General features: G+C 43.6%; 1 protein-coding gene across 1 annotated transcript in view; it reads left to right on the top strand.

Annotated features, from left to right (window-relative positions):
• LOC139311814 (major histocompatibility complex class I-related gene protein-like) overlaps nt 1-16,419 on the top strand; it is a 32,076-nt gene extending 15,657 nt beyond the window's left edge. The window contains exons 4-8 of the mRNA XM_070936337.1: nt 10,481-10,762; nt 12,839-12,940; nt 13,242-13,274; nt 15,249-15,282; nt 16,347-16,419. Coding sequence (XP_070792438.1) covers nt 10,481-10,762; nt 12,839-12,940; nt 13,242-13,274; nt 15,249-15,268 — 437 coding nt within the window. The 3' untranslated portion in view covers nt 15,269-15,282; nt 16,347-16,419. The remainder of the gene's footprint in view (nt 1-10,480; nt 10,763-12,838; nt 12,941-13,241; nt 13,275-15,248; nt 15,283-16,346) is intronic.
• The last annotated feature ends 1,953 nt before the right edge of the window (nt 16,420-18,372 follow it).

Here is an 18,372-nt window from a genome sequence, read left to right as displayed (position 1 = left end):
AAAGGTGGTAACCAAGACCTTGAAGCGCACCCGGAAGACCACCGGGAGCCAGTGCAGCTCACGCAGGAGGGGAGCCACATGGGAGCGCCATGCTGCTCCCATAACTACCCGCGCGGCCACATTCTGGACCAGCTGGAGCCTCCGGGTGCTCCTCAAGGGGAGCCCCATGTAGACAGCATTACAGTAGTCCAGGCGTGAAGTGACGAGGGCATGAGTGACCGTATTTAACGAGTCCCGATCCAGAAAGGGACGCAACTAGTGAATCAGGCGAACCTGATAAAAAGACGTCCCGGCCACAGCCGTCAAGTGCTCTTCTAAAGTCAGCCGTGAGTCCAAGAGGACGCCTAAGTTGTGAACCCTCTCCGTGGGGGGCAATGACTCGTCCCCAGTAGTCAGTGATGGCACCAACTGACTATATCGGGACGTCGGAAACCACAGCCACTCGGTCTTGGATGGGTTGAGCCTGAGTCTGTTCCTCCCCATCCAGATCCGTACAGCCTCCAGGCACCGGGACATCACTTCAAGGGCATCATTGGGGTGGTCCGGGGTGGAGATGTATAGCTGAGTATCATCAGCATACTGATGATACTTCACCCCAAAACCACAGATGATTTCACCCAGCGGCTTCACATAACTGTTGAACAGAAGGGGCGAGAGAACCGATCCCTGTGGCACCCCACATACAAGGGGCCTCGGGGTCGACCTCTGCCCCCCTGTCAACACGGACTGCAACCGATCAGAGAGAAAGGAGGAGAACCACCACAACACGGTGCCCCCCACCCCTAGCTCTTCCAACCGGTGCAGCATGATACCATGGTCGATGGTATCAAAAGCCGCTGAGAGGTCTAATAGGACCAGGATAGAAGAGCAACCCCTGTCCTGGGCCCTCCAGAGATCATCTACCAATGCGACCAATGCCATTTCCGTGCTATATCCAGGCCTGAAGCCCGACTGGAACGGACCTAGATAAGCCGATTCATCCAAATACTGAGGAAGCTGTCGCGCTACCACACTCTCAACAACCTTCGCAACGAAGCGAAGGTTGAAGACTGGACGGTAATTAGCAAACACTTCTGGGTCCAGGGAAGGCTTCTTGAGGAGAGGCTTCACCACCGCCTCTTTCAAGGCAGCGGGGAAGGCACCCTCCCTCAAGGAAGCATTTATAATCCCCTGGAGCCAGCCTCGTGTAACCTCCCGAGAGGCCAGCACCAGCCAGGAGGGACTTAAAAGAGCATCTGCGCTATCCCTCCCCTGAAGGGAGCAGCCCAAGATCAGTCAGAGTTCAAAGCAATCAGAAAGGAATTTTCTTGGACCTTCAATTTGCTTCTGGAGGTTTTTCAGGTTGAGTCCCTGGGAACAGTGGTGGGTTTCAAAAATTTTTACTACCAGTTCTGTGGGTGTGGCTTGGTGGGCATGGCAGGGGAAGGATACTGTAAAATCTCCATTCCCACCCCACTCCAGGGGAAGGTTACTGCAAAATCCCCATTTCCTCCCAATTAGCTGGGACTTGGGAGGCAGAGAACAGGTGGGGGCAGGGCCAGTCAGAATTTTTACTACTGGTTCTCCGAACTACTCAAAATTTCCGCTACCGGACTTCCTGTGGCGCCACGAACACTGATGGCAGCTCCTTTTGGAGCTCCAGCCCCGAGATTTCGTTAGCCGCTAGAACAGCGAAAAACAGCTGTCTAGCGGCTCAAAACTCTCCCCCTGGGGAAAAGGGGGGAGGGAAGAGCAGAAGGGTTTGGGTAGAGCTCCCCTAGATCCCCAGGCTTTCTTTTTTTTTAAGCCTGGGGGTTGCAGGGTGAGAGCTCCCTGGAAGCCCTTCAGTGCTCTGGATCCGGGACGTATCTGCCTCAGGCAGAACGGGGCATCGCGACCACACCAGCAGCAAAAGATTAAAGATTTAAAGATTTATTTCTTGAGACTTAAAGACACTTTAATTCTGGATGCTGGCAGAGCAGAATCAGGAGAGCAGAACATGCAAGTATAAAAGCTTTAACTCCATTCAAAAAGGGGGGAAAATGGCATTGAAGAAAATGGAACTTATCAGTGAAAGTGCTTGTTAACGCCTGCAACATTGTTAAAGGTATTGGATTATATAGAGAAGAAAAAGAAAAAGATTTAAAGTGGAAGTGGAATGGAAAAGACTATGGTATGGACCTCAATTAATGTACATTGTTAAAGTGTGTGGAAAAGAATTGGACTTACCTATTTGATAGCTGAATAAATATAAAGTTAAAACTGAAATATGGCTGCCATTAAGGAAGGAGGATATGAGTCAGCAAATTCACAAGTTCTGACTGTAAAGGTTTCACAAGAACTTTTAAATGATTTTACTTCTGATATACTGGATTCAGCTAAAATGATTATTCAAGATTGTAAATTGGAGTATTACAATGATTTGCTGGCTGGAAAAGAGGAAGAAATCAAGCAGGTTAATGTGATTTTGGAGGATAAAGGAGAGGCTGACAGGATTAAGATGGAGTTTAGCACACTGCAAACCAAGGTTTTGGTGGAGGCTTCCACACAATTAACTGGAAAGTATCAAGGAGACTTATCACTGCAGATTGGAAAATATTTTGACAATTTTTGGCTTTACAGACAGAGTCAATACTTAAATTATGAAGTGACTGATTATACAAGCAGGAAGAGCAGAGATGGGGGCTCCAAAGTGAAAGAAATAATTTTGAAAGGAGAACGAATTTCTAAGACACATCAACTACAAATCCAATTTCAAAAATTTTTGAAAATAAAAGCAGGGGGATGAGCAACACCGAAGAAGAAAGTGTTAATGAAGAAGAACGACTGGAAAAAATACAGAATGAAAGGAAGAATGCGAGGTTAACTTTTTGAAGGAATATTTGGAAGACTATTGATGCCTAATTAAAATGTTTAACTAAAAATGGATAGCTCTTTAAGAGTTACTGAGGTATTAAAAGGTCAATCAAAAATTTAAGGGGTAGCTTTTTGAAAGTTTTGGAATCTATGTAATACTTTTAGGGTCATCTTTGAACAATGTTTTATTGAAACAAAAGGTTTAATTAAAGTTGGATAGCTTTTTGAAATGTATTGCAGTTTTAAAGTGGTTAACCTAAAATTTAATGGATAGTTTTTTCTTTTTCAAAAGTCTGGAAATTTAGATCATGAAGAATGTCTTACTGAAACATGAAGAAGTATTAAAATATTTTAAAATGTTTAACTTGAGATTATAGAACTCTTAAAAGGCATATATAATTAAATGTTTATGTTTGATGTTACTTAATTTAAAGATTAAAAATGTTACTCTAAAGATATGTTTTAAAGAAAGTTCTACAATGTTTAATTGTTTAATTAAGTTAGTATATGTTAGTTTAGGATTGCTAAATGATATATCCTGTTTTTGCCCTGGAAAGTCGGGGGGGAGGGGGGGTTGAGGGGTGCTGGGAATAAAATTGTTTTATGATTTTTAATAAAGTAAAAAGAAAGGCAAATGTATTAAAAGAGAAGTAAGAAGAAGATATAAAAGATGTATTAGATGATATATTCAATGATTGATTATGTATTGTTTGTATGTTTGATTATAAAAATAAAAAACTTTTGTATTAAAAAAAAAATTCTGCTACCGGTTCTCCAAAACTGCTCAGAACCTGCTGAAACCCACCTCTGCCTGGGAAGGACTCAAATGTCAGCGTCCCAGCACTGACATATATAAAGAGAGGAGAAGCTTGAACTTTTGTCTACTAAATCCCTTTGAAGATTCTGTCTCCTCGGAGATGGGAGGGGGGAGACATTCCTGTGATCTGACGAAGAAGGGATGAGGAAAGTGGCTTGGAAGATAGCCAATGAGAAGCAGAGAATTGGGGATCGGAAAGGGAAGAATTGGGGGTAAAGGTCAGTACTGACCGCAAAAGAGCCAGGATCAGATCGCTATGCCCAATAAAGAGAAAATTTCTTCAAAGATCGGCAGTTTGGAAATTCATTTATTTTGAGATAGCATCGAAACCTGACATTAAAATCAGGAGTTCTTGTGGTTGAGCGTTTTCCAGATTTGGAGCATTTCCTGAAACACTTGGAGATGCTGCAAGTGTGGAATTTAAATCTTTGGATTAAAACTAAGTGATGGGAGATTTCCTGCCCCTCTAAGTTTCTCATCCACGGAAGGAAGGGAAGGGAAATTAGAGTAGGAGAGGGGAAGAGAGGAGGAGAAGGAGAAGGGGAGGGGAAGTAGATAAGAGAAGAGGAGGAGGAGAGAAAGTAGGAAAGAAAGAAAAAAGGGAGATGGTAGGTTGGAGGAGAAAGATTGCTGTACAATAAAAAAGAGGAAATGGAAGAAAGACAACCCCAAACAAATACAAATATATTAAGATAAAGAATGAATGTTAGGGAATGGGGTTGAGGGGTACCCCGGACCGTGAACCAGCTCATGAGCAAACACACTGGGACTGAAATAATCTGACAGAGTGGTCTTGTGTAAAAATATAATTTACTTTAAAATGTTTAAAAAGCACTATGTCTTTAAGAAAGCCCATTAAAAACAAAGTCTTATCTTGGTTATGTGAAGCAAGGCTATCTCCCTAGATTCCTCTCCACAATACCGAAACAGTTCACAAGAGAATAAAGCTAACATGAAGATAAGCAGCTTCGGTGTCGATACATCATCGAGGTAGTAGAAGGGCGGCAGCACAAACTTCACAGCTAAAAGTCACCTGAAATAAAAACAGTTCAAACAGCAAACGTAGCTTGAAGTTTGTGGGAGGAAGAATGTCCAGCAACAGCAGTCCCAATGATAGCTTGCGTGCTTCAAAACAGCAAAAGGCAAGCATCCGTAGGAGTTTCTCTGCAACAGTGTCTGGAGTCCTTATCTGTGCTTCTCCCATCTGCGACGTTGCACTGACCTCTGCTTGCAGCTTCCAGCAAGGGCTCTTGCATCTAAGCCTAAAACAGCATTTAGGCCCAAATAGCAAGTGAAAAGGTCCTTGCTTATATGGGGAGTTAACCTGCAATTAACTAGGGTGGGGAAGGCTTGCAGGTAATTACATACAGGAGATGGCTTGATTAAAACCATACTGTTTGTGAGTAGGCAAGTAGCCACAGCAATCCTGGAAACACTCGTGACAATCCCCTTCTCTGCGGCTATTTGACTCGTTAACAAACATACATTCTACATTGGGTACATGTACATATCAATGGTAAGTACATTCACATAGCCATCGACATTTTACTCAGAAGATAGAGGTGTTGGTCATGGGGCAGCGGTTTGGTAAACACATCCGCTACCTGTTCCTTAGTTTCACAATACACAGTTTTAATGAAACCTGTTTTCACCAATTGCCTCACATGTTTGTTTTGTATATCAATATGGCGCGATCTCTGGCCTACAGCATCGGCTTCCGATATGTTAATGGCAGCCATGTTGTCCTCATAGACTTTTATAGGTTGCATGGGCTGCCTCCATAAGCTTACCAGAAGATCGTCAAACCAAACTAGGTTATTGGAAGCTTTGGACAAACTCACATACTCAGCTTCCGCTGTGGAGGTTGCAATTAGCTCCTGCTTCCCAGAGTACCAATACACGGGGCTACTATTTAGGTATACAATGTACCCCGAGGTACTTTTTCTAGATCTAACATCCCCTGCCCAATCGGCATCTGAAAAACAACTCAATCTTAATTCTCTAGTTGCTTCTGGTTCCAATAATAATGAATAGTTCACAGTACCTTTTAAATATCTCAGGAGTCGTTTGATTCCGCTCCAATGGTACTGTGTGGGATGTTCAGAATGTCTAGATAACACATTTACACTTAGACTGATGTCCGGACTAGTCCAATTTGCAATGTACAACAACGACCCAATCACGGACTTGTAAAGGGTCTTATCTTCAAACTCCGTGCTCTGAGTGTACATACTCTTAAGGAAGTCTGTTGCCATAGGGGTATTGCATGGCTTCGCCTCTACCATGCTACACTTTTTAAGCAATTCCTGAATTTTATCTTCCTGAGAGAGCCGAAACCCCTTCTCGGTTTTTACGAATTGCACCCCTAAAAATTTGCTAATGTGACCTAATGGTTTTAAGGCGAAACTCTTACTTAGGTCCTCAGAGAACTTCTTATGCCTGTTCTCTGATCTGCAAATATATAGGATGTCATCAACGTACAACAGTACCGTTTTCCTAATGCCCTGATCTTCCTTGACAAAAAAACACTCGTCAGTCGACAATGGTAAAAAGCCCATCTCTCTCAGGCTTTTAGTGAGACACTCGTTCCATCGCTTACCAGATTGTTTCAAGCCATATAGGCTCTTGTTCAACAACCACACATCGTCTTCCCGATGGCTTACTCCCTGAGGAATCCTCACTTACAGCTCTTTGTCTAACTGGGCGTGCAGGTACGCGGTCTGAATGTCAAACTGATATACATGTTTGCCTCGCATGGTAGCGATAGTGAGAGCTGTTCTCACGCTCTCAGGGCGCACCGTGGGCGAGAAGGTGTCCTCATAATCGTCAGGGAATCTCTGCAAGAATCCCTGCGCTACTAGTCTCGCATTATAGACAAAGCCCCCATCTTCAATGGGCTTTTTCTTGAAAAGCCACCTGGTGCCGATCACCCTCTTGTCTTTGGGCAATCTTGTTGGCGTGAATACGTCCAGCCTTTTCAGGCTGTCTAATTCCGTATTCATGGCGGCAAGCCACTTCTGTCATTCATGGTCAGGTAAGGCCAACACATCCTCATATCTCTGAGGGGTGGCCAAAACCTGGTCGACTGAGGTAACAAAGTCGTCGTACCTCTTAGGCTTATTGCCTCTGGTAGCCCTAACTGGTCTGCCTTTTGGAGTGTCACTCACATCAGAGTCATCTGATGAGTCATCTACCTCGTGACTATCACTATGCTTCTCAGAAGCTGGGTGCCTATCCTTTCTGGCTACCCCCATCTTACGCTTCAATACCCCTTTCAAGGGTGCCTGGGATGCACGCTTCCCAGAACCAGATGTATCCCTATCCTCGGGTAGGTTCTCCGATATATCCTCCGCTCGTCTACAACAACTACGGGAAGGGTTCCGAGTAAGAATCTCATTGGCATGGTGTGATGAAATGGGGTTGAGGGGTACCCCGGACCGTGAACCAGCTCATGAGTAAACACACTGAGACTGAAATGATTCTGACAGAGGCGTCTTGTGTAAAAATATAATTTACTTTAAAACATTTAAAAGGCACTATGTCTTTAAGAAAACACATTAAAAACAAAGTCTTATCTGGGTATGTGAAGCAAGGCTATCTCCCTAGATCCCTCTCCACAATACCGAAACAGTTCACAAAAGAATAAAGCTAGCATGAAGGTAAGCAGCTTCGGCGTCGATACATCATCAAGGCCATCATGGTGGGAGCAGCACGAGCTTCACAGCTGAAAGTCACCTGAAATAAAATCAGTTCAAACAGCAAACATTGCTTGAAGCTTGTGGGAGGAAGAAGATCCAGCAACAGCAGTCCCGATGATAGCTTGCGTGCTATAAAACAGCAAAAGGCAAGCATCCGTGGGAGTCTCTCTGTAACATCTGGAGTCCTTATCTGCATTCTTCTCCCATCTGCGGCATAGCACCAAGCTTCCTGCAGGAACTGTGCTTTTAGGCCTAGAAGACTAGGCCCGAGTAGCAAGCAAAAGGTCCTTGCTTATATAGGGAGTTAACCTGCAATTAACTAGGGTGGGGAAGGCTTGCAGGTAATTGCCAACAGCAGATGGCTTGATTAAAACCATACTGTTTGTGAGTAGGCAGATAGCCACAGCAATCCTGGAAACACTCGTGACACATGGATTTTACTCCAGTTGGCCCCTTCGTGAAAGGTGGCAGACCTTGAAATCATCAGTTTTCCGTTAGGGTAGGCAAACCTAAATGCCTTGGAGCCCTGCTCGTAACCAACAAATCTCAGCTTAACTGAGATTTGGTCTCCCTTTCTCCTGAGCTCCTTCGGGACATGAACATCGGCCATCACTCCGAAAACGTGGAGGTGTGCCAAGCTAGGCTTATGGCCGTATAGCACCTTGCATGGGGTCTTCTGCACCACGCTAGACCACACTCGGTTCAAGGTGTAATTCACGTATCTAACTGCTTCTACCCAGTACGCGAAGTTTAATCCGGAATCCTCTAGGGCACACCGCATCATTGTTTGTAATACGTCGCTGCGCTGTTTTGCGACGCCATTTTGAAACTTAGAGTAAGGCACGGTGCGTAAGTGGACTATGCTCTTACTCCTCAACCAGCTAGAGAACTGACCCGAATTAAATTCAGTTCCTCTGTCAGTTAAGATCTTCTTAACTCTGACCTTGTGCTGGTTCTGGACTAAGTTACAAAATTCTTTGAACCTAGTCAACGTTTCACTCTTGGACATTAGGGGAAAAACGAATCCAAATCTGCTATGGTCGTCTACTATGGTAAGGAGGTACCGTCTCTTACCCACGGAAGGTGCGAATGGACCCACCAAATCCATGTGGACGAGCTGAAACGGGTGTTCGGAGTACCTCTGAGACCTCTTGGGCGCAGATTTCACCTTCAACTTTGCACTCCTACAAATTGAACAATCTAGGAATGTGTTACAGTCATTGATCTTGGTTCCCCTTGAGTGATCGGTTACCTTTTTCACTATAGGAAAACTCACATGACCTAACCTGCAATGCATCAAGTGAGCACATTCATTGTGCAACGGCTCTCCTATAGAAATTGCATTAGCATTTTCAGGTTCCCTATTATCTGACTCTAGATTAAAATTTAAAAACTTTTTATTAACTTTACATTCATTATTGCAAGACTTCCTCTGATGAAAGTCTTGATCCTCATCACCTAGTTCTAACTGTGATTTATTGTTACTACCAAATGAGATAGTATAATTGCTAGCACCAAATGTTTCAGCATCCGTATTCGGGGAATAATAAGGTAAACCACCTATCTTCAAAACCTCCCCAATCACACATTCGTTATTCTTGATCACAGCTGTTCCTCCTGAGAACAGAATCTCCATTCTGGGGTTCTCACATATCCTCATTAGGCTTAGCAAATTATGATCTATCTCAGGTACATACAATGCTCCATGAATCTCTCCCATCCCAGGTATATAAACATCTCGAATGCCAACAACATTCACCTTTTTAACGTTTGCAACTTTGACCATGGATTGATGCCTTCTCATATTAACAAACAACCTTCGGTCACTGACAACATGGTTACTGGCTCCACTGTCCATTAACCATAGTTGTTCTCGCTGTTCCCTTGTAAGCTCTGACTCAGTAGTTTCCACTATACCTACAGAACTATCATTAAACCTGGGATTGTTCCCTTTGTTGCCTCTATTTGGCTTTTTACCCCTTCTGTGGTTGGGAACATCTCCACTTGGCTTTCTGCCGGGAGGAAATGATCTCCTTTTACATTTATTATCAGAAGGTGTCCTTGAGCATGCCCTAGCATTCACATTTTGTGGGCAATCCCTTCTATAATGTTCTCGTGAACCACAATTGAAGCATTCTCCGATAGCATATGCTCTATCTGAACTATCGGGCCTTCTTAAAGGTTTTTCCTTTTTTGAAAAGCCGCCCTGCATTTTCGCAAGTTATCTTCTGCAATCAATCTGCCAGATAACACTTCTAAAGATAAGTTATTACAACTAACATTATCCAGTTGCGATATAAAATTATCCCAGCTAGGATCAAGAGAATTGAGTATAACAGTAATGAGGGTTTGTTCAGACACTGTTTCCCCCCTCAACATCAATTCCTGCCTTAACCTGTTTAACTCACATAAGTGTTCATTAATATCTACTCCCGCCTTCAACCTTGCGGAATAGAACTCCCTATAAACCACTTCTGTCGTTCCTGGTCAGGTAAGGCCAACACATACTCATATCTCTGAGGGATGGCCAAAACCTGGTCAACTGAGGTAACAAAGTCGTCATACCTCTTAGAATTATTGCCTCTGGTAGCCCTAACTGGTCTGCCTTTTGGAGTGTCACTCACATCAGAGTCATCTGATGAGTCATCTACCTCGAGGAGGAGGAGAGAAAGTAGGAAAGAAAGAAAAGAGGGAGATGGTAGGTTGGAAGAGAAAGATTGCTGTACAATAAAAAAGAGGAAATGGAAGAAAGACAACCCCGAACAAATACAAATATATTAAGATAAAGAATGAATTGTTAAAGAATAAAAGGGAATAAACATGAATAAATAGTAAAATTAGAATGTAAGGGCAAATGAAGATATCGTGTATGTAAGTAAGCATAGAAATAGTGAGATATGATAAAAAAAGGCGGGGGAGAAGATTTTGGCAAGAATTGTAATTGAGTAAAATATATTTGAATTTAATTAATTGTATAAGACAAGAAACGGCCAATACTCTGTTCAAAAAAGATGTGGGGAAAAGTGTGGGGGGGGGGCAATCAATAAAACTTGTAAATGTGCAAGTTTCTCATCCACCTTCCAGGCTCTGGAGGGGCTCAGAGTTAATTCTGGGGGTGCCGTTTCTGCAGAGACCCCAAAGGTGACGGTGAGCAGCAGGACAGAGGTGGAGGATGGGATGGAGATGCACATCTGCCGAGTCCATGGCTTCTACCCCAGGGAGATCGATGCCTCCTGGACGAGGGACAGGGAGGTCTGGCTACAGGACACCCTCCATGAGTCTGTGGCCCCCAATGCTGATGGGACCTACCACTACTGGCTCAGTGTCAAGATCGATCCCAAAGAGAGAGACCGCTATCGATGCCACGTGGAACATGACAGCCTGCAGGAGCCTCTGGACTTGGAACTGAAGGGTGAGAGGCTGCAGGGAGGGGAAGGCTGGGCTCTTTGGCAGGCTGGAGGGTTGTGGGAGAGGAATCTGACCCCAATTGTGACCAGGTGTGAACATACCTGAGCTTTAAGCCATTGGTTTTTCCAGTGTTTGAGGTTGGTGAAGCGGCAAGGACCAGACCATAGAACTGGCTTCAGGTGATGGAAACTACAGAATCCCATCACAATACTTGGCTGATCCTGATGAAATGCCCTTAGATCCTCTCTGAGGCCTTCCCTGTTTCTTGCCCCCAGCAGAAAAGCAGCAGTTATGGTGAACACCAGAAAGAGATTTGGTTTTTAAAGTAGAAGAATCAGGAGGAGTCTGGCTGCCCCTTTTCTGAAGGCAAATTCTGATTAAACCGAATGAACTGCAGCTGAGTTCAGGAAATGCAGAGAGTAGCTGGACTGATGCTTCAGGAGTCAGAAAAGAAAGTACCAAAGTCTGAGTTTTTTCCCATTAGAGACTAACTTTCCTGCTTTAAAGGTCAAAAGGTCACTCTGTGTTGCTGCTCTAAGAAAGAAGCTCCACATTATTTTATGATACGATACATGAATTCCCGAGGCTCAGCATAAAACCCAAGGAAAAGATCCCTCTCTCATAAGCGTCCCTAATGTTTTTTACACTGGACGTCCACATTTGCAAAATTCAAATTCTAATTTTTTTATTGATGATTGTCACCACGATTCAAGAAATATTCAAATGTAATTGTTATGCTGATATCCCAGGGAAAATTTATTACATGTATTTAAATATTTGTTTTATTTTTCTGGTTGTTTATAGCAAGCATCAATTCACAAGTGACATGATTGCTATTCAATGGGAATCCTGAATTTTGTGCAAGAGAAATTTAAATTTGAAGTTCCCTCCTCAAACCTGCCTCCCCTCCCCCAAGCAATACCAATTTATGATGCTTTGCTAAGACCATACTTGGAATTCTTCATCCAGTTTTGGTCACCACAATATAGAAAAGATGTGGAGACTCTGGAAAGAGTGCAGAGAAGAGCAAGAAAGATGATCAGGAGCCTGGAGGCTAAAATATATGAAGAGCAGTTGCAGGAATTGGGCATTTCTAGTTTAATGAAAAGAAGGACTAGGGGAGACATGATAGGTTCCAATATCTCAGGGGCTGCCCCAAAGAAGAGGGAGTCAAGCTATTCTCCAAAGCACCTGAGGGCAGGACAAGAAGCAGTGGGTGGAAACTAAACAAGGAGAGAAGCAACCTAGAACTGAGGAGAAATTTCCTGACAGGGAGAACAATTAATCAGTGGAATGGCTTTCCTTCAGAAGTTGTGGCTGCTCCATCACCAGAAACGTTTCAGAAGAGGCTGGAGAGCCACTTGTCTGGAAGGGTAGAGGGCCTCTGGAATGAGCAGGGGGTTGGACTGGAAGACCTCCAAGGTCCCTTCCAACTCTGTGACTCCGTTATTCTATTTCTGCCATTTGTGGGACCATCCAGAAGCTGCTTATAACCATATTCCATTTTTCATGCTGAAGTTCTGGAAGCACAAATTATAATTTTTTGTTATTCCTGGACTGGCCAAGGAAAATGAAAGTGTACATTTTAAAAAAAAGTCTAGGAGATATGAACTATTTTACTTTAAATAATAAAATGCAAACACTCAAACTGAAGAAAAAAGCATACAGAGCTGCCCATTTCCACTCAGAATCATGGCTTATTGGAGCAGCCTATAAAAACAACAAAAATGTTTTTGTTTTAACAAATTTTGTTTATATTATTGTGTTGGTGAAGTTTTTGTTTTGTAACCTGCAAAGAGTCACAAGGTGGCAAATGGCTGTTTTTGAGTGGAAAAGCCAAAGATGAATTCAGTTGCCTTCATGCTGGGCTGGGGTGAGAAGGAGGCAGCGTCATGAGGACACGTCCTCTAACAACGGTTAGCAAGGCGCCTTCATCTTACCTTGAGAAGGACAGAAAAATGAGCCCATGGAGTTTTTAATTTGGGGAAATTCCAGCTTTCACTTCTTTAGGTCTCTTAGGTCTGATTGGGAGGATTGTTTGGGGTTCTCCGTCAACGATCTGCTCTTTCTCCCAATTTAGAACCAACCAATTCAAAATCCAATCTCGGGCTCATCATTGGCTGCGTTGTGGCTGCTCTTGTCCTGGTGGGTGTGATTGCTGGGATCCTCCTGGTATTCTTCAGTAAGTATCTTTTGGGGGGGAGGGGTGATGGAAGGAAGATGGGGAGATTCCCCCCTAAATCTCTCCCTTTGGGGCGCTTCTTCTGGGCTTCCTTCTGTTTTCTCAGCCCTCTTGGGGAGCATCTGAGATCTCAGCCTCTTGCTGGGACTCCAGTCATTTGTATTTTGAAGATCTTTCTCTTTTTATAAATGGGAAAAAAGTGTCTGTGAAATATCTCCTGGGGTTCTTCCTCCTACGGAGGGAGAAATTGGGTGATCTCTCGTGGATTCTGTTGAACTTTCACTGATTTTTATCTTTGCAGAAAGACGTCAAGATGACTACAATGCAGCACCAAGTGAGTGAATTGTCCTCTTTCCATGTAATTTCCAACTTAGAACAGGCTTCAGAGGCATCATCACTTGAGGATTGTTTGTTTGTGTGTGTGTGTGTGTGTGTGTGTGTGTGTGTGTGTGTATTTAAAAACAAAAGAAACTCATGAAGCTGCAGAGTTGTGCTATTTCCTCCTAAGAACTAAGCTGGGGAAGGAGGCCCCCTTTTCATAACAGCCAGGCTGTTCTTGGGAGTGAAGATCTAGGAGAAGAAACCCTCAAGGAGATGAGAAGATCCATGTGGGTGAAATATTTCCTCTGAGTGAGAAGCTGCTCTGTTTTCCAAGTAGGAGGAACTTACAAAATTCAATTTACTTGCACTGGTTTGTTCCTGCAGAGGAGAAGGGAAACTCTCCCTGTTGGATTTCCAGGCACTTTCATTCAGGCAGGGAAGGCAGCCCACAGTCTGCGTGGTGGAGCCTGGCCCCCTTTGGAGGAAAGAGCCCTTCACTCCTTAGGGAAATAGGAAAACCTCCACAATGCCGTGATCCCCAGTGGTTGGAGACTCTTCTGGTGGGATAGCTGAGACCTGGCTGAATCTGGAAAGGAGGATGTTCTCCTCTCAGAGACATGTCCAGCTGGGTTTAGGTTTGGCACCAGCTGATACCCCAGGACGCAGCCCAGTTGGGATAGCAAGTGGTCCTCTGAGAATCTTCTTTGGCTTTCAAGGGGCCTTGTGCCCCAAATTTTTGGTTGTTACTCCCTGTTTTGGAGCTAGGTTCATGAAATCAGTTGGGCTTGTTCCTACTGTACCAGCCTCCCTACCTGAGTGCTGTAGATTATTTGGGGTTGGCAGTGGAGTTCCCCAGGATTATGGTCTTGCGAGAGGGGTCCTTGGTGCTCTCTGAGCTTGCTTGACTAGCACTGAGGATGTTACCTAGTTATGGTAATGAAACATCTGCAAGAAAACAAACAAGCTCACAGAACATCAAGGACCCCTCATTTCAACCCTGAGCTACAAATATTCTCCTTTATTGGTCTTGGGAAACTGCAATCTGCCATCCTTGGTTTTGGCCTCGGAAGCGGCCCAGGATTTCATGGCCGCCCTGGTGACCATGGGCCTCCCCCAGATCATCTTGGACCCGACCCAAGGCAATAGTCAATAAACACCGGATATGATCTTCTTTTTTTCAAGTTTTAAAAAGTTTTTATTAAATATAAAAAAATCCATTTCTACATAAATAGTGTGTTGTCTAAGTACAATTAATTTTGAGAAATAGTAATAATAATAACAATAATATTCATAATATTGATCACATATTTGCTTATCCATTTTGATAAACCTTCCTTATGTAATTAATCGTTCTCTTATGCTTCCAAATTTCTAAATTCTGTTTCTGCTAGTTAGCCATTAATAAAATAAGTCCCATGTTAAAAAGTATTCAGTTTTTCCTTCTCCTTAATTTTAAGGGTTAATCTATCCACTTTTGCGCATTCTAGTATTTTTTTCATTACATTTTCCACTGCAGGGATCTCTTCACTTTTCCACTGTTGTGCAAACACGATTCTAGCTGCAGTTAAGACATGTAAAATTAAGTATGTGTTCCCTTTATTGTATTTTTCCGGTAAAATGCCCAAGAAGAATATTTCTGGTTTTAGATCTATATGTTGCTTTACCATTTTTTCTAACCATGTATGTATTTCTGTCCAATATTTTTTTGCCTTTGGGCATGTCCACCACATTTGATAATACGAACCCGGTGCCTGATTTTTACATGGCATTTTATGGTAAGCTTCCTAGGGTCACCTTGAACAGATGGATGGCATAGAGGTTTAATAATAAACTAAATAAATAGGCTGGTATCCTTTGAGAGATTGATGAAGCTGCAGAGGTTTAATGGTGAAGAGAGAGAGGATCAGGACAAAGCTATTCCTGTCCCTATCCTATCCTATCCTATCCTATCCTATCCTCTCACTCTGTGTCTGTCTCTCCAATGCAGGGAGGAACCAGGCCATTTAGCAGCCTCCTCGCAGGTGAGTGGCCCCACGGGGGCCTGTGTGGGGAGGAGGGAGGCAGGGAAAGGAGGGCTTTGAGGTCCAAGGGCCAACGGATGGTGAAGATGCTTTGGGAAATCCCTCTTCTCTCTCCTATTCATCTCAAAGGCTGGAAGGGAAGGAATTTGGGGGAGATCCAGAGGGGCTCTGGGAAGGGGGGCTCTGCCTGCCCCCAAACTCTTCTCCTGCAAGGCCAGACTGTGGCTCCTTTTGGGGTCTGACTGTCTTGGATCAGGAGGCTCAGAGAGCTGCAGAGAGGAGATTTCTCAAGGAAGGACGTAGCAGCTGTCCAGCTGAAGTCAAAAGACACTGAGACAAACTTGTAGGTTAGATATATAAATGTATTTAACATTTATAGTTGCAGCAGACAAGATAGTCAGGAAGACAGGAATATCTTGAGGTAAATCAAACGGCACACGGAACACACAGACGAAAAAGGCGGGAAAAAGGGAAACTCCCCCTTTAAACCCACAGCAACCAATCACAGCGTGGATTGCCTCATGCAGAAGCCAGCTCAACCAATCAACTACTGCCTATTGTACATTTTCCTGTTCCAGCTACCAAATTTAATATCCTAACAAGCCTGGGGGGTCCCCTGTGCAGGAGGGAAAGAGGGGCAGATGAGGGGCTTCTTGTGGGTCTTGCAGTCATGGATGGAGAAGTGGAAAGGGCCACTCCTTGGAGTCCTCTGGGGATCCCTACCTCCAGATGCTGAAGGAAGACATAGGGGGGAGATAGGGATCCATAGGTCTCCGGGAGCAACATAGACTAGTATTGGATTCCTGTATTTGAGGGGGACATTGATTTTATGTAACTTGTGGGGCAGCTTCTCAGCCGCCTCAGGAGCCAGTCCCAGCCCTGCCTCTCCCTTCTTTCTACCTTGGAAAATCCCACCCAGCAGATCCCTCTCTTGAGGAAGCAGCAGTTCTCAGGAGTGGGATCAGCTGGGTAGATTGGTGCTGATCCCTCAGCCTGGGTGGTGGGATTCCTCCTCTGGGCTCCCTCCCAGACTGACCCTGCCTGCTTCTTCCCTCTCTTTGCAGCACGAGTGGACAGTCCCAGCATGAGGAGAGGAGAGAAGATGGGACCAACCTTCTCCTGAATTAGGCCGGACTCTCAGGCCCATCCTGCATCCTTGGAACCAGGATGCATTTGGGGTCTTTCACCATCGCTTTTATCATTGGATCAGTAACCTTTTGTATTACGATTGAGGAACGGAGGAGAAAAGAACATTTTAGGTGTTTATAATTATCTAATCAAAAGGATTCAAACTGGGATTAGTAGATATTATTTTATTTTTTATTTATTTGTATCCTGCTGAAGACATGGAAGATATCTAACACCTTCTCCTCCTATTTCCCCCACAACAACCACCCTGGGAAGTGGGTTGAGGTCAGAGAGAATGACTGGCCCACCCAAGCCGTCTTTCGTGGCTAAGGCGGGACTTGACCTCACAGTCGCTTTCTAGCCTGGTGCCTTAACCACTACACAAACTGCCTTGTACAGCTTGTAATAGTGTTGTAATATAACTTGTAGCAAGTATGTTGTTATTTCTGATGTCCTTTAATGGGTTTCTGCTGATTAACAGGTTTTAGAGAAAGGCCCATAGCGAATGGGGCGAGGAATAGGATGAAGAGTTGCTGGTTTCACTTTAAGGGAGAGTGGATTGGAAGTAGAGGTTTTTTTCCCTCTCATTTTTCTTTATATAAGTTGTATAATGAATAGTATGTACCATATACTGCCATTTATGGATTTTTACAGTTTTGAAAAATGTAACAGGAACCTTCTCCCATCATGCCGTGCTAAATGGACATAATTTTTTTTTGCTGCCAATGAACAGCTGATTTTGCCACAAAGTTGGTTATTTGGTGGCTTTGCTCCCTGTTTTTTAAAGGGGAGACTAGGAACAACCCAAGATGACCTTCGGACAATCATGCACAGACAGAGAAAAGAGGGGGCTGGATCTCTTGCCATCCTTTCCCTTCAGCTGCTCAGCTTTCTTAAGCACACCTGGGTTTTAATTGCACTCCTGAAGCTTTACAATCTCTTGATTTATGTCTAGCTCACTTCTGACCTATTTTATAACCTGGACTTTTACAACTTTTTTTTCCCTCCTCTTTCATTGTTTACCATTAAATTTAAATTATTATTTTTTTAATCGTAAGAAAGTTGCAATGGATTTTATGTTTATATGTACACAGGATTATACTATAAATCTTGCTCTTTCAATCTTTTTTCTTTCTTTTTTTAAGTGTCTCGATATTAAACTCTTAATTTTTATGGAAAAAAATCCCCTTTTTTAACGCTGGCAGAAAAAATCCTTTCCCCCTGTGGAAGCTGTTGCTTATCTGCTTCTCTTGACTTTGAGTAGAAAACAAAAAGTATTTTTCATGTCTTCGAAAGGCGATAAATTATTTTGGGAGATAACAAAAAAGAATGCTCTCCAACTTACAGGATCTACGACAGGTCTGTTAGGCTGCAAATAGATCTACAGGATTATAAATTTTGGACTTCTTTTGCAAGGGGGAAATAGATTTCTCAGTGTTCAACTGGGGAGGGCATAATATGTCTTTTCCTGTTTTTTCATTAATTTTTTTTCCATGTTTTTGTTTAGTTTTGTTCTGTCTCTGTTCAATCCTTTTCTTTTGGATATAAAACTTTTACATAAAATACAATAAAATGGTCAATTCTAAGAAAAGTGGAACAGGAGATCCACAGTTTGGCCAGGCTCCTTTCCCCCTAACTGTTGCACACATACCATAAGAATACGAAAATAGTTTGCTGAAAATAAATGGTTTTGCCGCCTTCTTACCTGAGTTGCTTCCTATTATTGGAAGTTGGGAATAACAAGGATTTTCCCCTCCTGGCTGTTCAGAGACCCTGAGTTCCCTTTGAGTGGCAGGAAGGGGAGGAACCAAGGCAAAAACTGGGGGGCTCCTTGGGGAGGAGGCAGCCATTTTGCTCCTGTGTCCAGATGTTTCTCTTGCCTCAGGCTGTTGGCCAAGTGGCTGGTCTCTGAGCCTCACCCAGTGGCCCTTCGGGAGACAGGAGTTCAATGCCCAGCCAGAG

This window comes from Pituophis catenifer, unplaced genomic scaffold (genome assembly GCF_029215685.1).
Source record: "Pituophis catenifer annectens isolate HBS135680 unplaced genomic scaffold, rPitCat1.0.hap2 SCAF_2, whole genome shotgun sequence".
NCBI lineage: Eukaryota > Metazoa > Chordata > Lepidosauria > Squamata > Colubridae > Pituophis > Pituophis catenifer.
Note: the sequence above shows the minus strand (reverse complement) of the source record. Positions and strands in the feature narration are given on the sequence as shown.